At 57.8% G+C, this 18,697-nt stretch overlaps 1 protein-coding gene across 2 annotated transcripts; it reads right to left on the bottom strand.

Moving 5' to 3' along the window:
- Nucleotides 1-2,296: 2,296 nt before the first annotated feature.
- Nucleotides 2,297-18,518, bottom strand: SENP1 (SUMO specific peptidase 1). Of its 2 annotated transcripts, none has more exons than XM_080570586.1 (17): nucleotides 18,409-18,518; nucleotides 17,083-17,212; nucleotides 16,045-16,117; nucleotides 15,763-15,922; nucleotides 14,529-14,688; nucleotides 14,207-14,310; nucleotides 13,881-14,128; nucleotides 13,670-13,724; nucleotides 13,302-13,340; nucleotides 13,124-13,208; nucleotides 12,732-12,878; nucleotides 12,368-12,499; nucleotides 11,766-11,969; nucleotides 10,801-10,880; nucleotides 5,230-5,314; nucleotides 4,723-4,818; nucleotides 2,297-4,117 (listed from the first exon to the last, which is right to left on the bottom strand). In XM_080570586.1, exons 2-17 carry the CDS (start codon nucleotides 17,194-17,196, stop codon nucleotides 4,055-4,057), a joined length of 1,845 nt encoding a protein of 614 aa, XP_080426712.1. In that variant the 5' UTR covers nucleotides 17,197-17,212; nucleotides 18,409-18,518; the 3' UTR covers nucleotides 2,297-4,054. The 2 variants fall into 2 exon arrangements, with proteins under 2 accessions (XP_080426712.1, XP_080426711.1); XM_080570585.1 differs by lacking the exon at nucleotides 18,409-18,518 and adding an exon at nucleotides 18,377-18,395.
- Between the last annotated feature and the right edge of the window lie 179 nt (nucleotides 18,519-18,697).

Here is an 18,697-nt window from a genome sequence, read left to right as displayed (position 1 = left end):
TAATTAACGCCGCGTCCCCGTCAGCCGCGCTGGCGGCGGAAACGAAGCCGGAGGGGAAGGAACGGCCACCCATAGGCGATGGGGAGCTGCGGGACGAGGAGGCGATGGGAGATGGCACCGCGTCGGCACCTCCCCGCGTGGCCAGCAGGGTTGGGGAGATGCGTTGTGGGGTCCCTGAGATGCGTTGTGGGGTCCCTGTGATGTGTTGTGGGGTCCTCATGGTGTGTTATGGGGGCCCTGTGGTGCTTTGTGGGGTCCCTGTGATGCATTGCGGGGTTGCTGAGACGTGTTGTGGGGTCTCCATGGCGTGTTATGGTGCCTTGTAGTGTCCTCGTGATGCATTGTGGTGTCCCTGTGATGGGTTGTGGGATCCCCATGGTGTGTTGAAGTGTTCCCCTGGTGTGATGTGGCATCCCCATGGCACATTGTGGTGTCCCCACAGTGTGTTGAGGTGTCCCCATGTCACATTAGGTGTCCCCGTGGTGTGTTGAGGTGTCCCCACAGTGCGTTGAGGTGTCCCCACGACACATTGTGGTGTCCCCACAGTGCATTGAGGTGTCTCCATGGCACACTGAGGTGCCCCCACGGTGTGTTGAGGTGTCTCCATGTCACACTGAGGTGCCCCCACGGTGCGTTGAGGTGTCCCGGTGATGGAGGCACACACTGGAGGACTTCTTGGAGCTCAAGGGTGGTGGATGAAGACCTTGCGGGGCTGCGAAGCCCCTCAGGCCGCAGGGCATCCGCCAGCCACACCGCGCATCCATCCTGCAGGCGGCTCCCGTCCCCACGGCCACGGACTCAGCTCCGACCACGCCAGACGTGGCCGTGGGCAGCCTGCACCCAGCCATGCCCCCGAGGAACCTCCCGGTGCTGGGGCCTCAGGGCTGGGCCATTTTCCACCTGTTTTCACCCACCCGGTCCAGGCCTGGCCCGGCTGCCCCCATGGCCGGCGCAGCACCGGCGGCTGTGGCCTAGCACGGGGGGGAACCGGGAGCCACCGGTGCCCGGCTCTCGGTGTCCCGGCCTCCCCCCGGCAGCAAGGAGCGGAGCCCGGGGCCGGAGGAGCGGGTGAGGAAGGCTCCCCGGGCACGCCGGTGCGGGAGGGCACGGCTGGCGTGCAGGAGGAAAGGAACAAAGCCGACCCTTTTAGCAACCGGCACCGCTTTCTGGCCGCCGCGTCTGCAGGCCTGCCGGTGGGAAGAGAGAGATGGGTTTCAGACCCCGTTTCGGTGCGATTTCACGCAGAAAAGGGGTCGGGAAGGAGAAGCGGACGGGGGAAGCGTCGGCTCCTCCACGCCCCCAGGGACCGCGGCTCTGCGAGGAGCCCCCTGCCCGGGCGGGAGGCCGATGCCTGGTGCGACGCGAGCTCGGCCGCCTTCGAGGCACGGCTCGGCGGGCGGATGAATGGGGCATTGAGGCTCCTGGGGGGGGAGGCAGCGCCAGGGGTATTTACAGAAGCCACGCGTGTGTTTGGGAGGAATGTCAGAGAGGCTGACAACCGGCTCTTTGGAAGCATCGGGCAGAAATCTCGCTCATGTCTAGGAATAAGGATACAGGAAGGAGGAAAAAGTCAATATGACCTGAAAATCCCCAGACCGGGACAGGCAGGCTGGGCAAGGTGATTTATTCTATTAATAAGCCAGGGAGAAGGGCAGGGATAAATGCTGAATGCATTTTTGGTGGCCGCAGAGGGCTGGGAGCCGCGTGTGAGCCCCTGTAGGTTAGGGGCACACGCAAGGCACAAGCCGCCTTTGACGGGGCCATTCTCTCCCTGGCTTTTTTGGAAGCAGGGAGCCAAGGAAAACAAGGGGCGCCTTGAGCTCGGCGCAGGGACGTGGCGAGGGGCTGCTGCGGCCGCAAACTGCTGCTCAGGGGGGCTGAGCCCAGCTGATAGCAGGGAAGGGACGCAGCCCCCAGCCAGGGGAAGAGCCTGGGAACGGCGCTGAGGCCCCCAGCCCCAAACCCAAGGGCGAGAGCGCCCACCCTGGGGCTGCAAAGGCCTTTTAGCGCTCGCAGCAGCATTAAGGAAGAGAAAGCGCCGGCTGTTTCCTCCCCGTCACGTTGGGTTAGGTGAGAACCACGAGCACTGAACCTCCTCTGTCTTCGGAGAGCCTGAGCCTGCTGAGAGTGATTTATTTTAACTAGAGGGGGAATTATGCAAGCCAGCCGTCCCCGAGCAAGCCCTGGATGCTAACAAAGACACTCCTGCTCCTGGTGCTAGCAGGGCTACGGTTCACAGCTAGTTTTATTTAACAGGGAATCATTACACGCACACAGAGAAAAGATAGCAGTCTGCTTTTTTTTTTTTTCCTCAGATCTTTACTTGCAGTAAAAGATAGAAAAAGGTAGTAAATGAACTCAGTATAAAACACACAGAGGGGAGAGGAAGGAGAGGGAAGGATACAAACCAGCCTACAAAGAACACAACGCGGCAGGGGCAAGGGGTAGAAGGGAGAACTTTTGTACAAAACTACTGCTTACAGGTACAGAAAATGTATAAAATGTCACTCCCGATCTGGAGACAAAAATACAAAAATGGACATTATTTAATTCTTTACTTATACTTAAAAAGGTTATGTACACGAGAGAAAAGAACCAGGGTCAGCTGCTGGGGAAGCCTGTCAAACACTCGCCGCTTCCTCCCACATCGCACTTGAGAATAAATTAAAAGAGCTGAAAGCAGGAGCAAAGCCCCACACGAGCCCAGAGGAATCAGGCGCTCAGGGTAAAATGTTCAGAAGCCTCAAGGGCCCTCAAATCCCAACTGCGGAAGGGGTTAAGCGCTTCTGAATATTTTACTTCTCCCCCCAGCTGACAGGGATGAAGATCGCTCATCCTCGAGGCTCCCAGGAGGCGCACGCTGACCGTACTCGGAGATACCTTTGGAAGCACTTCTCGACTCGATGCCTGCCTTCAATGCAACCTTTGACCTTGTGTCAGCATTCATCCCCCAGGCAAAACATGTGCAAAATATCACGGAGAGAGGAGCGATTCATCCTGCTCAGCTGGGGCTGTCCGCACAAGGACAAAGGTGGCAAGAAGCCGCGGCCCCAGCTCCTGCGAGGAGGCGAAGCCAGGGTGGAAAAAACACAGACTTTGTTCTCTGTCGCTCTGGAAAACGCTTGGAAATATATACAGAACAATTCAACATTGGCTCTACTCTACAGTAAGTCAAACTTGTACCTGATTTCCGTAAACACTTGATGCTAAAGAACCGGGAGACAAATTCCTCGGGCGGAAAAGTGGCTCCGCAAAAACGGGACCAAAGTTCCAACCCCGGAGACCCCCCAGCTCCTGGAGGACGCCCCCCGCCCAGCTCCTGGGGAAGGTGGGCTGTAACCTCAGGAGGTGACAACAGGCAGAGGTTGGGGTGGGCGAGGAAACGCTGGCTTTGGGGACGGAGGGGAGGTGACGCAGGAAAGGACAAAGCAAAAACCACTTTGACCGGTGAAAAGGAGTCGAGTCCCACTTCCCGCTTCCTCCCAGCGACTGCTGGCCCAGCCCTCTGCGGGATATCCGTGCTGGTGTTCAAGCAGGGCCGCCCCCGTGGGCAAACCCTCCCAACATCCACCCCCGACCACATTTTTGCCCACCCCCAACCCACCTACAAGCCCCCTGGGTGCAGAGCAGAGCTCTCCCAGCGTGCCGAGCATCCAGAACCACCTAAGTGCTTTCTCCTCCCCTGCAATCCCCCGCCCCGAGAGTCACGCCGTCGGCACAAAGCTGGCCGCAAAGGGCTGAAAAAGCAGAAAAAAGAAAAGCTCCTCCGGTGGCCAAAGCTGCCCCCCTCAAGTCTCAGCACCTGAAATTGCTTGTAAAAATAGGTCTCGGAAATACAAAAAAAAAAAAAGGCAAGTGTGCTTCTGAGCATTTCTATTGCGCATTGGTCCGTGAATGGTGTTTTATCAAAAATATCATACAAGAGTTCGTTTGCTGTTTCTTTGACTGAAGCCCTGGGCAGATCCACGCTGCCGTGGCTCAAGACTGCTGAGCTGGGCAAATTTGGGCACTTCTGATACAATCTCACAGGGAAGCAGCTTTCGGCACAGCGTCATCAGAGCAGCTTGCGGTGCAGGATCTCCCAGGCCATTCGCTTTCGGAAATAGGGCATGTGTTGCTTTGGGGGTGGGGAAGAGAGAAAAGAAAGAAAAGGCACATCAGCGTGTCTTCCACTACGGGACCACGCGTCTAACAGCCGCCCTCCTGGGTGCAGCCTTTCTGGGGGGAAGTTTCCTTTCAGATTATTTAAAACAGTACAGCGAACAAGAAGAGGGGATTTAGGTGATAACATAGCTTTTTTGACATTCTCTAAGCAAAACAGTAAAATAATCACGCATGGGATACCACACGGAGGCTGACACCGTTAGGTAACCTCAAAATTTCATTGGATTCAGGCCACAATGCCCTGCTTTCATTGCAACTATGACTGGGTCCTGTTAGGGGTTTGTGAGCTATCACCAACCCCATCAGTGACGTGCCCCATGCATTTCAGCGTAACAGAAGGCCCGAGGATGGCTTCTGAGGAATTTTGCACGGTATAAAGAACTGCCCCAGTGCCTTGTGTCAGCTTGACTCCAAGGAACGTCATCACGAGCCCCGCAGAGGAGCCTTAAACCAATGGAGAAGGGAGCAAAGGGCACTTGGAAGAACGAGAATGTGCAGGAGTGTCACAAACCCGTGCCTCTCCCCGGAGCACGAGCAGCACAGCAGGGTAGGGTTTACCTGCGTGAAGTTGATGGGTTTGTCTTTGGTAATGCAGTCGGCGTATTTGCAGGCGAACATCCCGCAGTCGCTGCCGTTCATTTGCTGTGGGATCTCCTTCAACAAGGGGACACAAACCCAGGCGTCATTCCCCGAGGAGCCAGACCCCACGTGTCAGCTCAGAGAAGCGAGGAGCCTCTCCCAAACGAGCCCTAACGAAGCGTGGAGGGGTGAATGGCCACACAAGCAAGGGGAGCTGAGGGCGAGCCGGTGGGCAAGCCTCGTGCAGCAGGACTCGAGGTGGCACTGCGGCACCCCCCGGCCTCCCTCCCTGCTTCCACGCAGGGCTGGATGGGAATCTGCAGCAGAGCAGCCTGCCACCGAAGCCCTGTGATTTGCTCACCCCCTAGAGTTACCACGAGAACACGTCCACCACAGAAACCAGCCAGGAAAGGTGCATCCAGGCCAGGAACAAAAGCAAGGACCAAGCCAGATCCCTTCTCCGCACCTCAGACTGTCCAAACCCACCTGACTCTTCTTGCTCAGCAACGACCAGCCATTAGTGTCGAATTCTTTCCTTTTCTTGTCAAGACTTTCCTGTTTTAAGTATTGCCTGTAGGAACGAGAGAACAAAAAAGCTTACTTAGAGGAACAGGGAAAGCCAGCCAGTACACTATATGTCAGTTTACCTAAAGTGTCCTCTGCCATGTTTGCAGAATTAATGCAGAATGGAAGTCCAATATTTTCTTCTCGGTACTGGCCATTTTAAAAAGGGCTCTATAGACCCAGGCTTTGAGGCAGCCAAAATAAGGACCAAGCAGAACCTGAAAACCCATCCAAAATAAGTACCTGCCAAGCGGAGAGTCAATACCACAAACAAACCAGCGAGCACAAATCTAATTCATCCGAAAGTGACTCACGGCAGAGAAAAGCTCGGCAGCCACTGGGCTGCCTCAGACTCCAGCCAGCGGAGCGTTATACTCGAGAGGAGACGTCAGAGACAGCCTCCGACAGCGGCCTGTGAATCGGAGCCTCTTGTCTTCAGAGGATCTTACTTAGCATAAACATAAGACAGCAAACGTGTCAGAACCGTAACAGCATCCCAGCAGCTCCCAAACAGTCGCCCTGTGTGCAGAGCACCAAACACACATCGCGGAGCTCCTCTGCAGGCTGGCAGCAGGTCCGACACGCTGGCAGATCTTCTCCCAGAGCTCTTCACCTGGGATTCCCTTCCAGTACTGACCTGAGTCTTCCCTACCACGGCAGGAGAGATCGAGAGCGCTTTCGAGGAGAGGCAAAGTGGGGAAGATGAGCCCAGTGGCCCTGATCTTCTCCAGTAATTTCCAAGAATGGGGGGAAGAGGGGAGGTGGCCGCGGGCAACGCCACACCACAGCCAGCTCTGAAACGGTTTGACAGGACGTGACTCGAGCAGGGAACACAAGCAGGAGGAGCCAGCCGTGTCAGGGGGATGTCAAATACCTTCTGGAAGCCTTCAGCAGAGGAAGAAGAGCCCCACTGCTAGCCCCACTCCTGTTCCTAGAAGTGGAGAACAAGGAAAGCTCACGGGTACTGTTGCACCTCCTCTGCCCAAAGCAGCTTCCACCAGATTGGCCTAAATTACACCCACTGGACGAACAGAAAAAGCGTGGTTTTGTTTTTCCTTAAATGCCTCTGGGCTAAGAGCTCTGCCTCTCTGAAGACGTTTAGAAACTCTCCAAGACAATGCACAAAGCGTACCCAGATAACTGCCATGGTTTTTTCCCTTGCAGATACGAACGCCTTAAGCCATTTCCTTTACTGGGAAGTACGGAAAGGGGGGCTCAGGAGGGGCACCGACACAAAGGTTGGCTTGAGGGAGCCCAAGGAGACTCCGCTGATGGGCCCAAGGTGTTCCTCAGGGCCAGAACGGAGGCCCCGGCACTGGCTGCGTCTGCCATTAGGCGGCGTTCAGCTCTGCAGACACCCTCCGTTCATCTCGGTTACCAAAAGGACTGAGAAGATCTACAGAAACCATCTCCTTCGCGCCTGGCATCTTCTCGGAACAGTTTGAGTACTCTTCTCGCTGCTGTGGCTGCGATCAGACAGCTTGGAAAGGAGAAGCAGAGGATTAGATGCTGCTGGCTCGAGCGGAGGGGTCAAGAGAGCACCTGGCATGGCAAGAGGCGGGTTTGGCCGGCGGCGCGTGGAGACGTGCCATCTCCCAGCAATCTGATCCACAAAGGCTTGGCTAAAAAGCATCTTGCCATTGGTAAACGCCAAAAAGAGATGGGAGAAGGGGGTGAAGCGACCTGCAGACAAGCCCAGAAGACACGCGGTGCCACCCTGGTGCCAGCCAGGGGATATTCACCACCACAGCTTCAAACAAGCAAAAAGAATGAAAACTTCAGGCGAGGTGGAGAAAAGCTCCCCCGGACCTGGGTGACGGAGGACAGCCAGTGACGTCCGAAGACGTGGAGCACCCAGGGACAGGCCCCTGCCAAATTTAACGCAACTGCCGTGAAACGCGCGCGTCCTCGGGGGTCAGGGGGCTGCCGTCTGCTCAGCGCCCCCGACTCTCCTGGGCTGCGGGGTCCCCCAACACACCGGGGCTGCTGAACGACGCGCAAGAAACGGCAGCAGAGCCACGCAGCAGGCTCTGAACGCGGAGCCAGCCCCTTTCTAGTGATCGCATCTCTAGAAAACGGCCAGAAGTAAGGCTTTGCTGGGTGTTAAAAGTGCCGAGGAAGGGAGCCTCCCTTCTGGCAATCCCCCCGAGACCAGATCGGGTCCAGACAAGCGTTTTCTATCAGCCTTCATTAGCCGGACACACGCTCCGAGCCCAGTTTCCCAGCACAGGGGCTGCTGGCTGCCAGCAGCTGCTGTAATTGCTCTTGGGAAGCTCTCTGCTCGGCTGCTTTGACTCCGCTGCAGTTTGGACGAGACAACCTCAGCGGGGGGCAAATCCCACAACAGAACAACTTTCACTGAGCGTGCGACGTCTCCGCATCTCGTCTCCAAAAAAAAAAATAAAACAAACCCTAAGGGATGGAGGAGAAACTCCTCGCGACTCGTTCATACTAAGGCTGAGCTGCCTATCCGCACCGCGATACGAGCACGGTGCAAACAGGAATTAACAGCCTCGTTTCAGCCGCCAAGAACAAAAAGCCCGGCGACTACTGCCTGCCACAGAACCCACTCGAGTTCCCAGCTGAAAGAGGAGCAGCGCAGCACGGCCCGCTCCGCTTGCGGGTGGCAGGCAGGGAGCGAAGCAGCACGGATAAATAAAGGGATGCTTCGTAAAAGGAGCAGGGACAAGCCACCACACAATGCTGCTGCTCTGCACACACGGAGCAGGGAGGGATGCAAGCACGAGACCCCGTCTGGCAGCGGGAAGAAGCCGGTGACGTTTGAACACGGGCTGAGCTTCAGCACCTGCAGCTTCACCTGGAGCTGTCACAAGCCACAGCTCCAACGCTGACAGGCACGCGGCAGCCAGGACTTCGACAGCAATGTAGCAGGCACGCGGATCAGCGAGCATCACCTGCATGGTGTGAGAAATACAGCGCCGGTCCTGCCTAGGTGACACTCTGAATGATTTTTTTTTAAGGAGAATTGGGGAAAAAAATGCCTTGACTTCCAACTGCGAGACAGCTTCAGGAGGCGGAACTTAATTGTGCCACGCGAACTTCGTCGGGACCTCGAGAAGAGAAGTTTGACACGGTTTTTAAGCATAATTACTTGCCAAATCGGAAAGCAACATGCCTGACACCCCCCATCAAATACCGAGGGCTTTTCACCTCATTTTCCGAAATCCAGAAACGGATTTTTGCCCTCCACAGCTTACACGCGCAAAAACCTGAGCAGGTGCCTCGAGGAACTGTTGAAATCAACAGCACGCTGCTAAATGCCTGAAAGCCTTGAAGCAAAGGGCATGCGAAGGTGAGCACTTGGAGTGCTGCCGCGAGCAGGAAGATAAGAAGATTTCCCAGGCACGATTAGCGTCGTGCGCTCCGTGCCTTAAGCCTTCCTCCGGCCCGGGTACACCAGAACCGAGCTTTTAGCAAACTGTGACAGGTTTACGCCCGCTCCGGAACAGACACCCAGCAGAGCTGGGACGCCGAGCGCCGCGCTCCCAAGGAGAAACCCCCACAAAGCAGGGGCACTCCTCTCAAAATCCTCTCCAGGTCTCGCAACCGAGCCGTGCGAAAGCCCAGACACTGAAAACAAAGCGCAGCAGCCAGGCCAGCTCCCGGACTACAAACATCTGCGGTCCCTATCACGCCCAGCGGCCGTTGTATTTCACCAGATTCCCTCCTCGTAAGACGTGGCTAATTACAGACACTCACCACCTTTAGGAAGCTCTAAAGATTGAAAGCATGAAAGGGTCACTAACCATGAATAGGACCTCCGTCCCTTCTTCCCGGTGTGATCCTCCCACTGCATTCAACCAATAAAAGCCTCCTAAAAGGAAACAGAGGGAAAACAATTACGTCCAGGGCAACAGTGACCTGAAATCCCGGGTCTCTACCACTCGTCCTGCACCTCGTGTCCTCTGGCGCTCTCTACAACCAAATCTGGGGACCTGCTTCCTCATCCCAGACCCCTAAACGAACTACAGACGGGACTCCTGGGTCCCCCGCGCACCTCCCAGGTGCTTCACTTCACCAGAAGTCCCTGCTTTCTTCCTCGGAACCAAAGAAATTCAGGCTGAAAGGAGCCGATTTCACCCAGACCATCCCTGCCCCGAGGCAGGCCAGCTCTGCTCACACCATCCTCGGAGGAACTTTGCACACGGAGGCAGACGCAACGCAGCGAAGCTGAGACAGCTCCGAGCCGTTTCTAAAGATGCCGCACATCTCCTTTCCGTTTCCTCCCTTTAAACCAACACCACAACGCCGTGGAAGAGGGGAAACGGCTATTTTAGCAGTTATTTAAACGAGCCCAGCACGCGCAGAGCACCTGAGCTGAAAAAGGCGCTAAGCAGACTGGAAATGATTAAGCGGCATTTGTCTCCTGTCTGCCTTTATCATCGTTAACATTCCTCGACTGCATGAGTGGCACCTCGGCTGACAGGCTCAGCCTCGCGCCAGAAGGCTCGGGATCAGGTTCCCAAGTCAGCGCCGGAGCAAAGGCGAGACGAGAAACAGAACCGAAGGACGACCCGGGGTCAGCGACGTGGGCTCGCGACTGCGTTTCGTTAAGTCGCTCTGGAATCCGATTTGCATCGGCCCGGCGGCCCTACGTGACAAGGTGCCTCAGGGAAGAGGCGTTTCCTGCTCCCCGGGGAGAAGGGGCTCGTTTTTATCGCATTCCTGGAGCTCCTTCCAAACGCGGGACAAGAGAGCGTCAAGCTGGCCGGTTCTAGATGAGGCAGGCACGCTCCCCTCTTCGACAAGAGGTCGGGAGGGCCTGCAGACAGCTCCACTCCCTCCCCACAGCACTGCTCGGGAGGGTGAAAGCAAAACTTCTCTGTGGCTTGAGCCCAGGAAGAACAGCTTCCACCAGCTCCCTTTGGAGGCTCCGTATGCCCCGCGAAGTCCCGGTGGAGCTCAGTACAGAAGAGACCTGGGCAAACCTTCATCCACGTCCCGATGCAAGACTCTCCCGCACTCTGCGGGTACCCCCGCGCTCTCCAGAAACTCCTCCTCGGAACGGAGAGCCGAGTTACCGAGCTGTTCCTCGCCACAAGCAGGAAAAGCCTTCGCGGCCAGGAGACGCCGCTCCTCCAAGCGGCTGCAGGACAAGCGAGGGACCCCTGGTCCTCAGGGTCTGAGGGGCCGCTCTCCTTCTAAAGATGACGCCCAAGAAGACTGGGGAAGCTCCAAGCCCTTAACAGAACGGGTCGGAAACCTGCTTATACCTACGAAGGTAACACCAGCCTCACTAAAGGATCCTCTGGGAAGAGGAGGCAGAGCATCCGCACAGGACTCTGCTGCGGACCGACTTTGCGCTGCGTGAGCAGCGGGTGGTGAAACACAAAGCCAGGACGTTCCCAAAACTGCCCCTCTCGGGGCGCACGGCGGGGCTGTTCCCACCGCAGGGCTGTCGCTTTGCGACCAGAGCAAAGCGAGAAGCCGCCTGGTTTTTAAACGGGCACAGCTCAAACAAGCGTTACTCACAACAGTATCCTGCAGGCCTCGCTGTTTATTCCGCCCATGGAGTCGTAGTAGGTGATGGTTTTTTTCCTGAAGTCTACAACCTACACAAAGAGAGGTTCGTTAGTGAGGCAAAAGACAAGGAGCTCGTCTCCTCGCCAGGACGCACGCTTTGCCAATCTAAGCCTTGCTAAAAGGCAGCTCAGACCATTTCACAGCAGCAAAAGATTTCTGAGGGCTTCCACCTTCCTTCCTTGGCACACCACAGCCCTCCCCAAACTCCCCCTTGCCGCCGCGTTATTTAAGCCCTCAAATCTCTAAATCAGGCTCTCCTCAGAGCACCCCGGTGAAACACAAGCGCGCCGTTATCTCTATTGTTAAAGCCGCAGACGCAGGGATACGTTTACAGAAGGCTTTGCTCCACCTGACGTCTGCAGCCTGGGCTGTTCTTTGGGGCCCCTCGCTCCATTTTCTCATCCTCGCCCACCTCACTGCCTCGCCGGGCAGCTCACCAACGCTCCCAGGGCTGAAGCAGAGCGGGCTGAAAGGCCACGCGTCATCTGGTCCCGCTCGGGGGCCAGGAGAAGGGACGCAGCAGGTCAGGGGCAGGAGGTGGAGAAAGCTGCGCGGTATCGTTCGCCTAGATCTTCCTGAAACGATCCCGTGGCAGCGCCTCTAAAGGCGAGCTTGTGGGAACGTGGAAATGAGATCTTTCTCCAGAGAATAAGCTAGCCTAACGTGAACTTCACAGTTATCTGCTTTTTTCTTTTTTTCTGAGACTGTTTAAAGACTAAAAGACACCAAAAAGCTACAGCCAGCTTTTTACTCGCTTCAGATCTTGCTTTTAGCCACAAAATTCCAACCTCCCCCACACAAACACCTGACAACTGCCTCTCTCAAGAGCCAGGACATTTTTGATTCAACCACAGGTGAGTTTCTAGGACGGTCTGCTCCAGCTACGGTCTGTCGCGAATAACAAAAGCACTCACTGCGAGGCACCAGTGCACTCCCAGATGAATAGGCACCAGGAGGAGATCCACGGAGAAGATATCTACTTTCTTAGTCCACCTTTTCACGGCTTGGTACCCCGCTGTTTTTAATTTGGTAAAGAAGAAAGTGTTGAACGCGTGAACTGTCGGCAAGCCCTTTTCTTTGCTCCGCTCCATCAGCAAATTCATGTAGAAATTAATTATCTGGGAAAGGAAAAGCAAGAGTAGCTAAGAAATTACTTTTGCCTCCACCGTCACTCCGCAGACCTGTCTCTGGGGGGATTTACAACAGCTCAAAAGCCCTGAAACCTACAAAAAAAAAACCAGAAATATTGAAGTGCACAGACCCCTAACGTTAAGATTTACATTTTATCCCCTGATCACGTCCCACTGGCAGTCCCACTCATCCCAATATTATTTTTTCAAGTGCCTGTTCTACGCAGGGATTTCCTCCACGGATTAATCACCCCAGAGCGTGAAGCACAGCCCACGTGTCCTGCTCTCTCTGACTTCCTCAGGCAAGAAGGCAGATATTTGCTCACTTGAACCTACTTCTAATTGCCAAAGGACAACGCCTCGATGGCACAGGGTAGACTCCTCACCTCGTCGTTGAGCCAGTTCAGATTGTTGAGGGTCTGAATGTCCTTCCGAGTGATTGTTAACCGAAAAGCTTCGCTGAGGACCTCGTCCTGGTTCCCACCTCGGAACACGTTCTTGATTTCCTTTTCCATTTCCTACAGGGAGGACACAAACAGCATTGGAAGGGAGAACTCCTGCTATTCCCATCGCAAAGGCTACGTTAAAACCCACATTTGCTCTTTGCTCCTCATAAACTGGCTACAAAACACATGAGAAAAGGGAAGAGCTACCTGTGCCTATGCACAGACCTCAAGAAACGATATTTGTATTTACAACTGTTACACGCACAAATGTCTGATTTCGTCCGCCAGACCCACGCAGGTTTACCTCGGTGATTTCAGGGAATTCCTCTTCGCCATCAGCTGATTTAGCATCCTCTTTCTCTTCTGGGACCACAGTGACGGGGATTTCCTTCTCGAGGGGTACTCGAAGATTCAAATCCACCAGATCCTGCACCGAGTGTTCCTGCAGCCGCTGTGGAAGAAACCTTCAGATCAGACAGCACCCAAGGGAGCCACCTCTCTGGGGCTTGCGAGGAAGCTACGGTAGCATTTAGCCTGGCCACGGGACTACTGAGAGCCTTGCCACGGCAAGGAGAAGCAACAAAGACACCGGACCCGCAGGAGCAGATTTTTGCCATTTTTCTATTCCCAATCTGCCTTCTGCTCCGTGGTTTGACATTCTGACTCGGGCTGTTTGCTCAGTAACCGTTCTCTTACCTGGCTCTGCAGCTGGAGGGCCAGAGCTTTCTGTTCTTCAATTTGCCGCCACCTCTCCCGAGCTCGTGAATCATAGACGCTAGTCCTGAGAAGCAGAGTTTATTTGAGCAATTCAGTATTTATTCCTACACACGTCTGCGCTCACGACAGGAAAACAAAGCAGAAAACTTCTACTTACAATTCTTTGATCCACAGCTCTGCCTGGAAGAACGGGGGGCTAGAAAAGGGGAGAAGGACACATGTAAGTGCTCTCCTGTACGTGGAAAATAATTACCTGAAAACTGATTTGCAAGTAACATCCCAGGATATCCCTATTCCAAGAGGGGTAAGAGCTACAGACAGATCTGACAGTGATTTGCAGCCAGGTCTCCAGAAAGAGGTTAAGGCATCACCCTGCAGTTCCTCTATCTATGGCAAACTGCTCTGTCTTGGTAAAACATCCAGTCACCTTCTTTCTACTCCGCAATCTCACCTCTCAGCAAAACCAAAAAATTTAGAGTGAATTCCCCCCCCCGCTTCCTCCGGATGCCATCTCCAGCCTCTTACCTTGGAGCTGGGGTTCTGGAATCCTTTACCTTGAGCAAAATGACAGAGTCTGACCCTAAAGAGAAAAAGATTACGGAACGTTGTTATCCTCCCGATCACTGCCGCCTTCCCCAACTGCTGCAGAAGTCCAAACACGGAGAGGGAGGGAAAAAGTGGTTTTGCCATTTATTCTTTTTTTTTTGATCGCTCGTTTGCCGCTGTTGGATTTTACCTTCAGACTGCGTGTTAGATGCTGGTACGTTTTCTTGGTGCTGCTGGGCTGTGGAGTTCGGGGACTCGAAGATACTGGGGGAATAGCTGGGTGGGGAGTAGAGCGGAGCTTTGTGTGACGGCTGCTCCGGTGCTCCAAGAATGCTGGTTGTGGAACTGGCTGGTGCGACGCTGTGAGCTTCAAAGAGCTTTGAGTTCTTGCTGGGAGTTTCTTTCACCATAGTTTTACTGGAATTTGAACATCTGGACCTAGGAACAGAAATAAAGTAAGTTCCCAGAGAATCCACACGGTACCACGCGCTGGCGAAGAGCACTTTACATACTCACAGGTTGAAGGGGAATAGCGACGAAGGCTTGGATGTGGAGAATTGTTTTCCCGTGACCATCTGGAGCAACTGCCTGTAGATCTCTCGCTCTTCCTCCCGAACAGTCTGCAGGGAAACAAGCAGAGCGCTCTAGCCAACGTGATTCAAACAGCGACACCGCGCACACTGAGCAGGCACACGCAGATACCCGTGGAAGTGGAAATTTTACTGGTGCAAGCACATCCGGAGACCCTCAAGAGTTCACCCATCAGCCGCGACCCAACTGACCGCAACTCGAAGCCCAGACCCGAGGCCAGCTTCTGGTTCCCGGCCTTTCCCTTTACCTCTTCCGCCGTGCTGATGAACCGCCGCGGCGTTTTCTTTGGGCTGAGCAGGCTGCGGCGGCACGGGCCGCTCCAGGAAGGGCTCTGGGCGGGCTTGATGGGGAAGGCCGACGCGTGGCAGTGGTGGTTCGACTTTCCTACAAAGCTGTTGGACGTCCCGCTGCGAGGAGAGAAGGAAGAGGGCTCCTTTCACTTCACGCTTGTTTCACTCCGGGACCTCATTTCTCCCTCCATCCCCCGAACCAGTCAAGGACCAGGCTACCCAATTTTGGTCAGGAACCAGCTCTAAGAACGTGGACCACCTCGAAGCTGCAGCCCGGCCCTACCGGCTCGACCTGAAAGCGCTGCTGCCAGCGCTTGATGCCGGCAGGTGGCACTGCGAGGCCGGGGAAGCCCAGCCTGCAAACCCCGGGCGAGACCTTCCCGCCAGATCCCACAGCTCCCCTCTTCCATCCGCATCCACAAAATGGCTGAACTTCCTCCCGTTTAATTTAATTTTACGCGCTGCAACCCAGCGTTCTCCATTACAGGGATTTTCCAGAGGAACGAGACTTGCACCGGCCCGGAGGCACCACCCTACCAAAGGAGCTAACGGGCGCGTTTTCGGCACAAAACCACACGCTTGCTGCTTCTCTCCCGGCCTCCCGACGGTGTAACTGCTCCCGCTCCCACCCGGGCGCTCCCAGAACTCTGAGGTTCCTCCCAAAACCACCGCTTCCCTCTTCCACCGGACCCGCTGAGCCTCACGAAGAGGCGCCAGGCTGCGGCAGGTCGAAGCCGTCGTGCCGCTCCTGCTCTTCTCATCACGCCTCCAGCGGAGCGGCCAGAAGAGGTCCCCTTGGCCGGTCAAAGCCCAACCAGCTCTTTTTCCCCCCCCCAAAAAATCGCAGCATCCCACCTTCCTCCATCCTAAACGGCCCTGTCAGGGTGCTTGCAAGACACCTGGGCTTCTGCACGGGCTCAGCACCAGCCTCTCACGTTACCTTCGATGAGAGCGAGGTGATAACGCACCACGCGCCGCTTCCGCTCTCAGAAGCGGCGCCTGCGCCCTTCCGGAAGCACCTTTATGGGGCGGGTTAAAAACAACCGAAAGGCCCCGAAATCACCGGGCCGACCCCGCCCGCCGACCACCAACTCGAGCCCCGAACTCGCTCCGTAGTACCGCCGGCAGGCTGCGAGGTGGGAAACTCCCACCCCGCAGGCAGAGCTGGGCGCGGAGCGGCCCCGCACGCACCTGGGGATTTTGCGAGCCTCGAGGTAGGAGCCGCGGCTCGCCCGGGGCTTCGGCGGTGCGGAGCCCAGGGCGGGCACCAAGCCCCTCCACTGCCCGTTGGCGCTGGGCCCAAAGCCTCGAGGCTCTCCCGCTGTCCGGTAGGTCTCAGGGCACGGGACTTCTGCGGGGAGGGGGAGAAATAGAGGAGTAAGGAGCCGCATCTTCCTCCCCACGCTGCTGCGGAGAAGGAACGGGCGAAAAAAATAATGAAAAAACACGTTCCGAGGCCAAAAACTGTCTTACCCGGTCTGTAATTGAGCGCGCACGAGGCATTTCCAGCAGGGCACGCGAAGCCGCCGATCTTGTTGGGTAAAAACTGCGGGGAGAGACGGCAGCTTTTCATCAGGAAAAAAAGTACGGCTCGGAATTTAAACCCCCGGGGTGCGAGAGGACCACGGAGCGACGCGACGACAAGCGGCTGCCCCTCTCCCTCCTCCGCTTACAAACCGCTGTAACTTCTTATAAACAGCTAGAAGCACCCCTGCTGTTGCCAAAGGAATAAAATGGGTGCGTACGCTGGCCTGACGGGGCAGCACCTCATTGTGAGGGTGCCACTCGCCCTCCCGCCCCCACTAAAACCCCCCTCTGCCAGGCGCAATCCCATTTTTAACGAAGAGGGGAAGGACCAGCTTCGTTTTCATCTTGTTAAAGGACAAAACCCAGCTTTGGGGCCGCGCTGGCGCTTCCGATCCATCGGGACAGGACGGCCCCGTGCGTGAGACGAGCGGCCCTGGGCCCGGCTTTGCCTCCGGCGGCTCGGGCGAGGATTTCGCCAGCTAAATTCCGGTTACGTGCGCCGGGAGCCAGCGGCGCGCTCGGGAAGCGCCGGGTGTTACCCCCCCCCCACGGGGTGCTTTGTACGCCCGCAGGGTTTGGGCGGCTCGGCTGGAAGGGACCCCCAAAAATTGAGCTCCCCCCCCCCGGCCTCCTCGGGGCCACCCGGAAGCCGAAGCGTGGCGCTGAGCAAGCGGGCGCAGGGCATCGACCCCAAGGGAGTCGCCTCCCGGCCCCACATCCCCCAGGCTGCACAACCCGAGCCTCCTGGCCTCTCCCCCAGCCCCCGTCCCAGCCTCGCCGCCCTCCTCCCGTCCCGAACGCCCTTTTTACGTCTCAGAGCCCAGAACCGAGCGCGGGACTCTCGCGGTGAGGCCGAGCAGCGCTTGAGGCACCCCAAAAGGGCCCAGAGAGAAGCGGGAGCCCCAAAGCTCGGGGGGGGGGAGCCCCAAAGGGTCGCGTGGTGGTGGTGGTGGTGGGGAAACGGGGACAAGGCTGGTGACAAACCTTGGCGTCGGGCTGGCCGAGCGCGTCCCGCAGGCCGGCGCGGGGCTGCGGGGGGAAGGCCTTGAAGAGCGAGCTGTGGTTCGGGCGCGCGGTGTCCCTGGTCTCCATCCTCATCGGGTCCCGGCGGCGGCTGGGGAGGGGGGAAGAGGGGGCGTCAGCCTCGGGGGGGGCCGGGGCTGAGCTCAGGTCTGCTCAGGGGAATAAAAGGGAACGGGGGGGGGGGGCAGTTTGGACCCCGAGGGATGTGCTGGGGTCTGCTCAGGGGAATAAAAAGTAACGGGGGGGGTGGATCAGACCCCAGTAGATGTGCTCGGGTTTCCTCATGGAAGTAAAAGGTAATGGGGGGGGTGGTAATGGGGGGGGTGGAACGGACCCCGAGGGATGTGCTCGGGTCTGCTCAGGGGAATAAAAGGGAACGGGGGGGGGGAGAACCGGACCCCAGTAGATGTGCTCGGGTTTCCTAATGGAAATAAAAGGTAATGGGGGGGGTGGATCAGGCCCTGATGGACGTGCTCGAGTCTGCTTAGGGGAATAAAAGGGAACGGGAGGGGCGGGTTGGACCCCAGTGGATGTGTTTAGGGGAATAAAGGGTAACGGGGGGGGGGAACGGATTGGATCCAAACAGCTTAGAGACTGGGGGGGTGGGGGGAAGGGGGGGGGGAAATCAGGGTGGGGACCGGGGGGAGAACCAGGGGGTGAGAGCCAGGGGGTGAGGGGGGGACCGGAGGAGGGCACCGGGAGTGGCTGGAACGGGAACCAGGAGAGAAAGCGGGGGGGGGGGAACCGGTGGGATGGGGGGAACGGGGGGGCAGAACCGGGGGGAACTGCGGGGGGACCGAGTGGGTAAACTGGGGGGGGGGGGGGGGGGGGAAGCGGGAGGAGGGCTCGGGAGGTCCGGCAGGGACCGGGGTTTGGGGAGGCGGGAACCGGAGGGGGAACCTGGGGGGGGGGGGGGGGGAGGGAGGGAAACCTGAGGGGGGGACCTGGGAGAAAGAACCGGGGGGGGGGGGGAAGGGACTGGGGGGTGAACGGGGGAGGGGGAGAACCAGGGATGGGGAGGGTGAACGGGGGCGGGGAGACCGGGGGCCCTCCCGCCAGCCCCGGCCGCTCCCCGCCGCCCAGCCCCGGGTGCTCCCGCCCAAGGGGGGGGTCCGGGTAAAACGGCGGCGCCCCCGAGCGGGTGCTGAGGGAGCGGCCGGGGCCCGCTCCCCGCGGCGGCACCGGGGAGGCGCCGCAGCCCCTCCCGGCCCCCCCCTCCCCCATCCCACCCGCTCCGGGCCCCCCTCACCGGTACCGGTACCGGTACCGGGCCCTTCCCGCCCTCACCGGAAGCGGAAGCGGCCCCGGGGGCGCCCGCGCGCCTCTCCCGGGCTCGGCGGCGGCGGCGGCTGCCGGCAACGAGGCGGGCGGAAGCGGACGTTGGCGCCGCCGGAAGTGACGCCGGCTGCGGGAGGGGAGGGGGGAGCGGGAGGGAGATGGGGGGGAGGGGAGGGCGCCCCCTGGCGGCGGGGAGGTCCCGGGGAGCTGGGGGGGCGGGGGGGGCCTGGGGGGGGCTGGGGGGGGTCCATTGGGGAGGGGGGGCCCTGAGGGGGGGGCTCCTGGGGGGGGGCTATGG

Source organism: Anser brachyrhynchus (assembly GCF_964034855.1).
Source record: "Anser brachyrhynchus genome assembly, chromosome: 29".
Taxonomy (NCBI): domain Eukaryota; kingdom Metazoa; phylum Chordata; class Aves; order Anseriformes; family Anatidae; genus Anser; species Anser brachyrhynchus.
Note: the sequence above shows the minus strand (reverse complement) of the source record. Positions and strands in the feature narration are given on the sequence as shown.

What these genes read in the sequence shown, in the direction of transcription:
- SENP1 (XM_080570586.1), bottom strand. Translation starts at nt 17,196, where the DNA reads ATGAGGATGGAGACCAGGGACACCGCGCGCCCGAACCACAGCTCGCTC. An exon ending in TCGGCCAGCCCGACGCCAAG is followed by an intron (nt 16,118 to 17,082) that starts GTTTGTCACCAG and finishes CTCTCCCCGCAG; the next exon opens with TTTTTACCCAACAAGATCGG. An exon ending in ATCTAACACGCAGTCTGAAG is followed by an intron (nt 13,725 to 13,880) that starts GTAAAATCCAAC and finishes TTTTCTCTTTAG; the next exon opens with GGTCAGACTCTGTCATTTTG.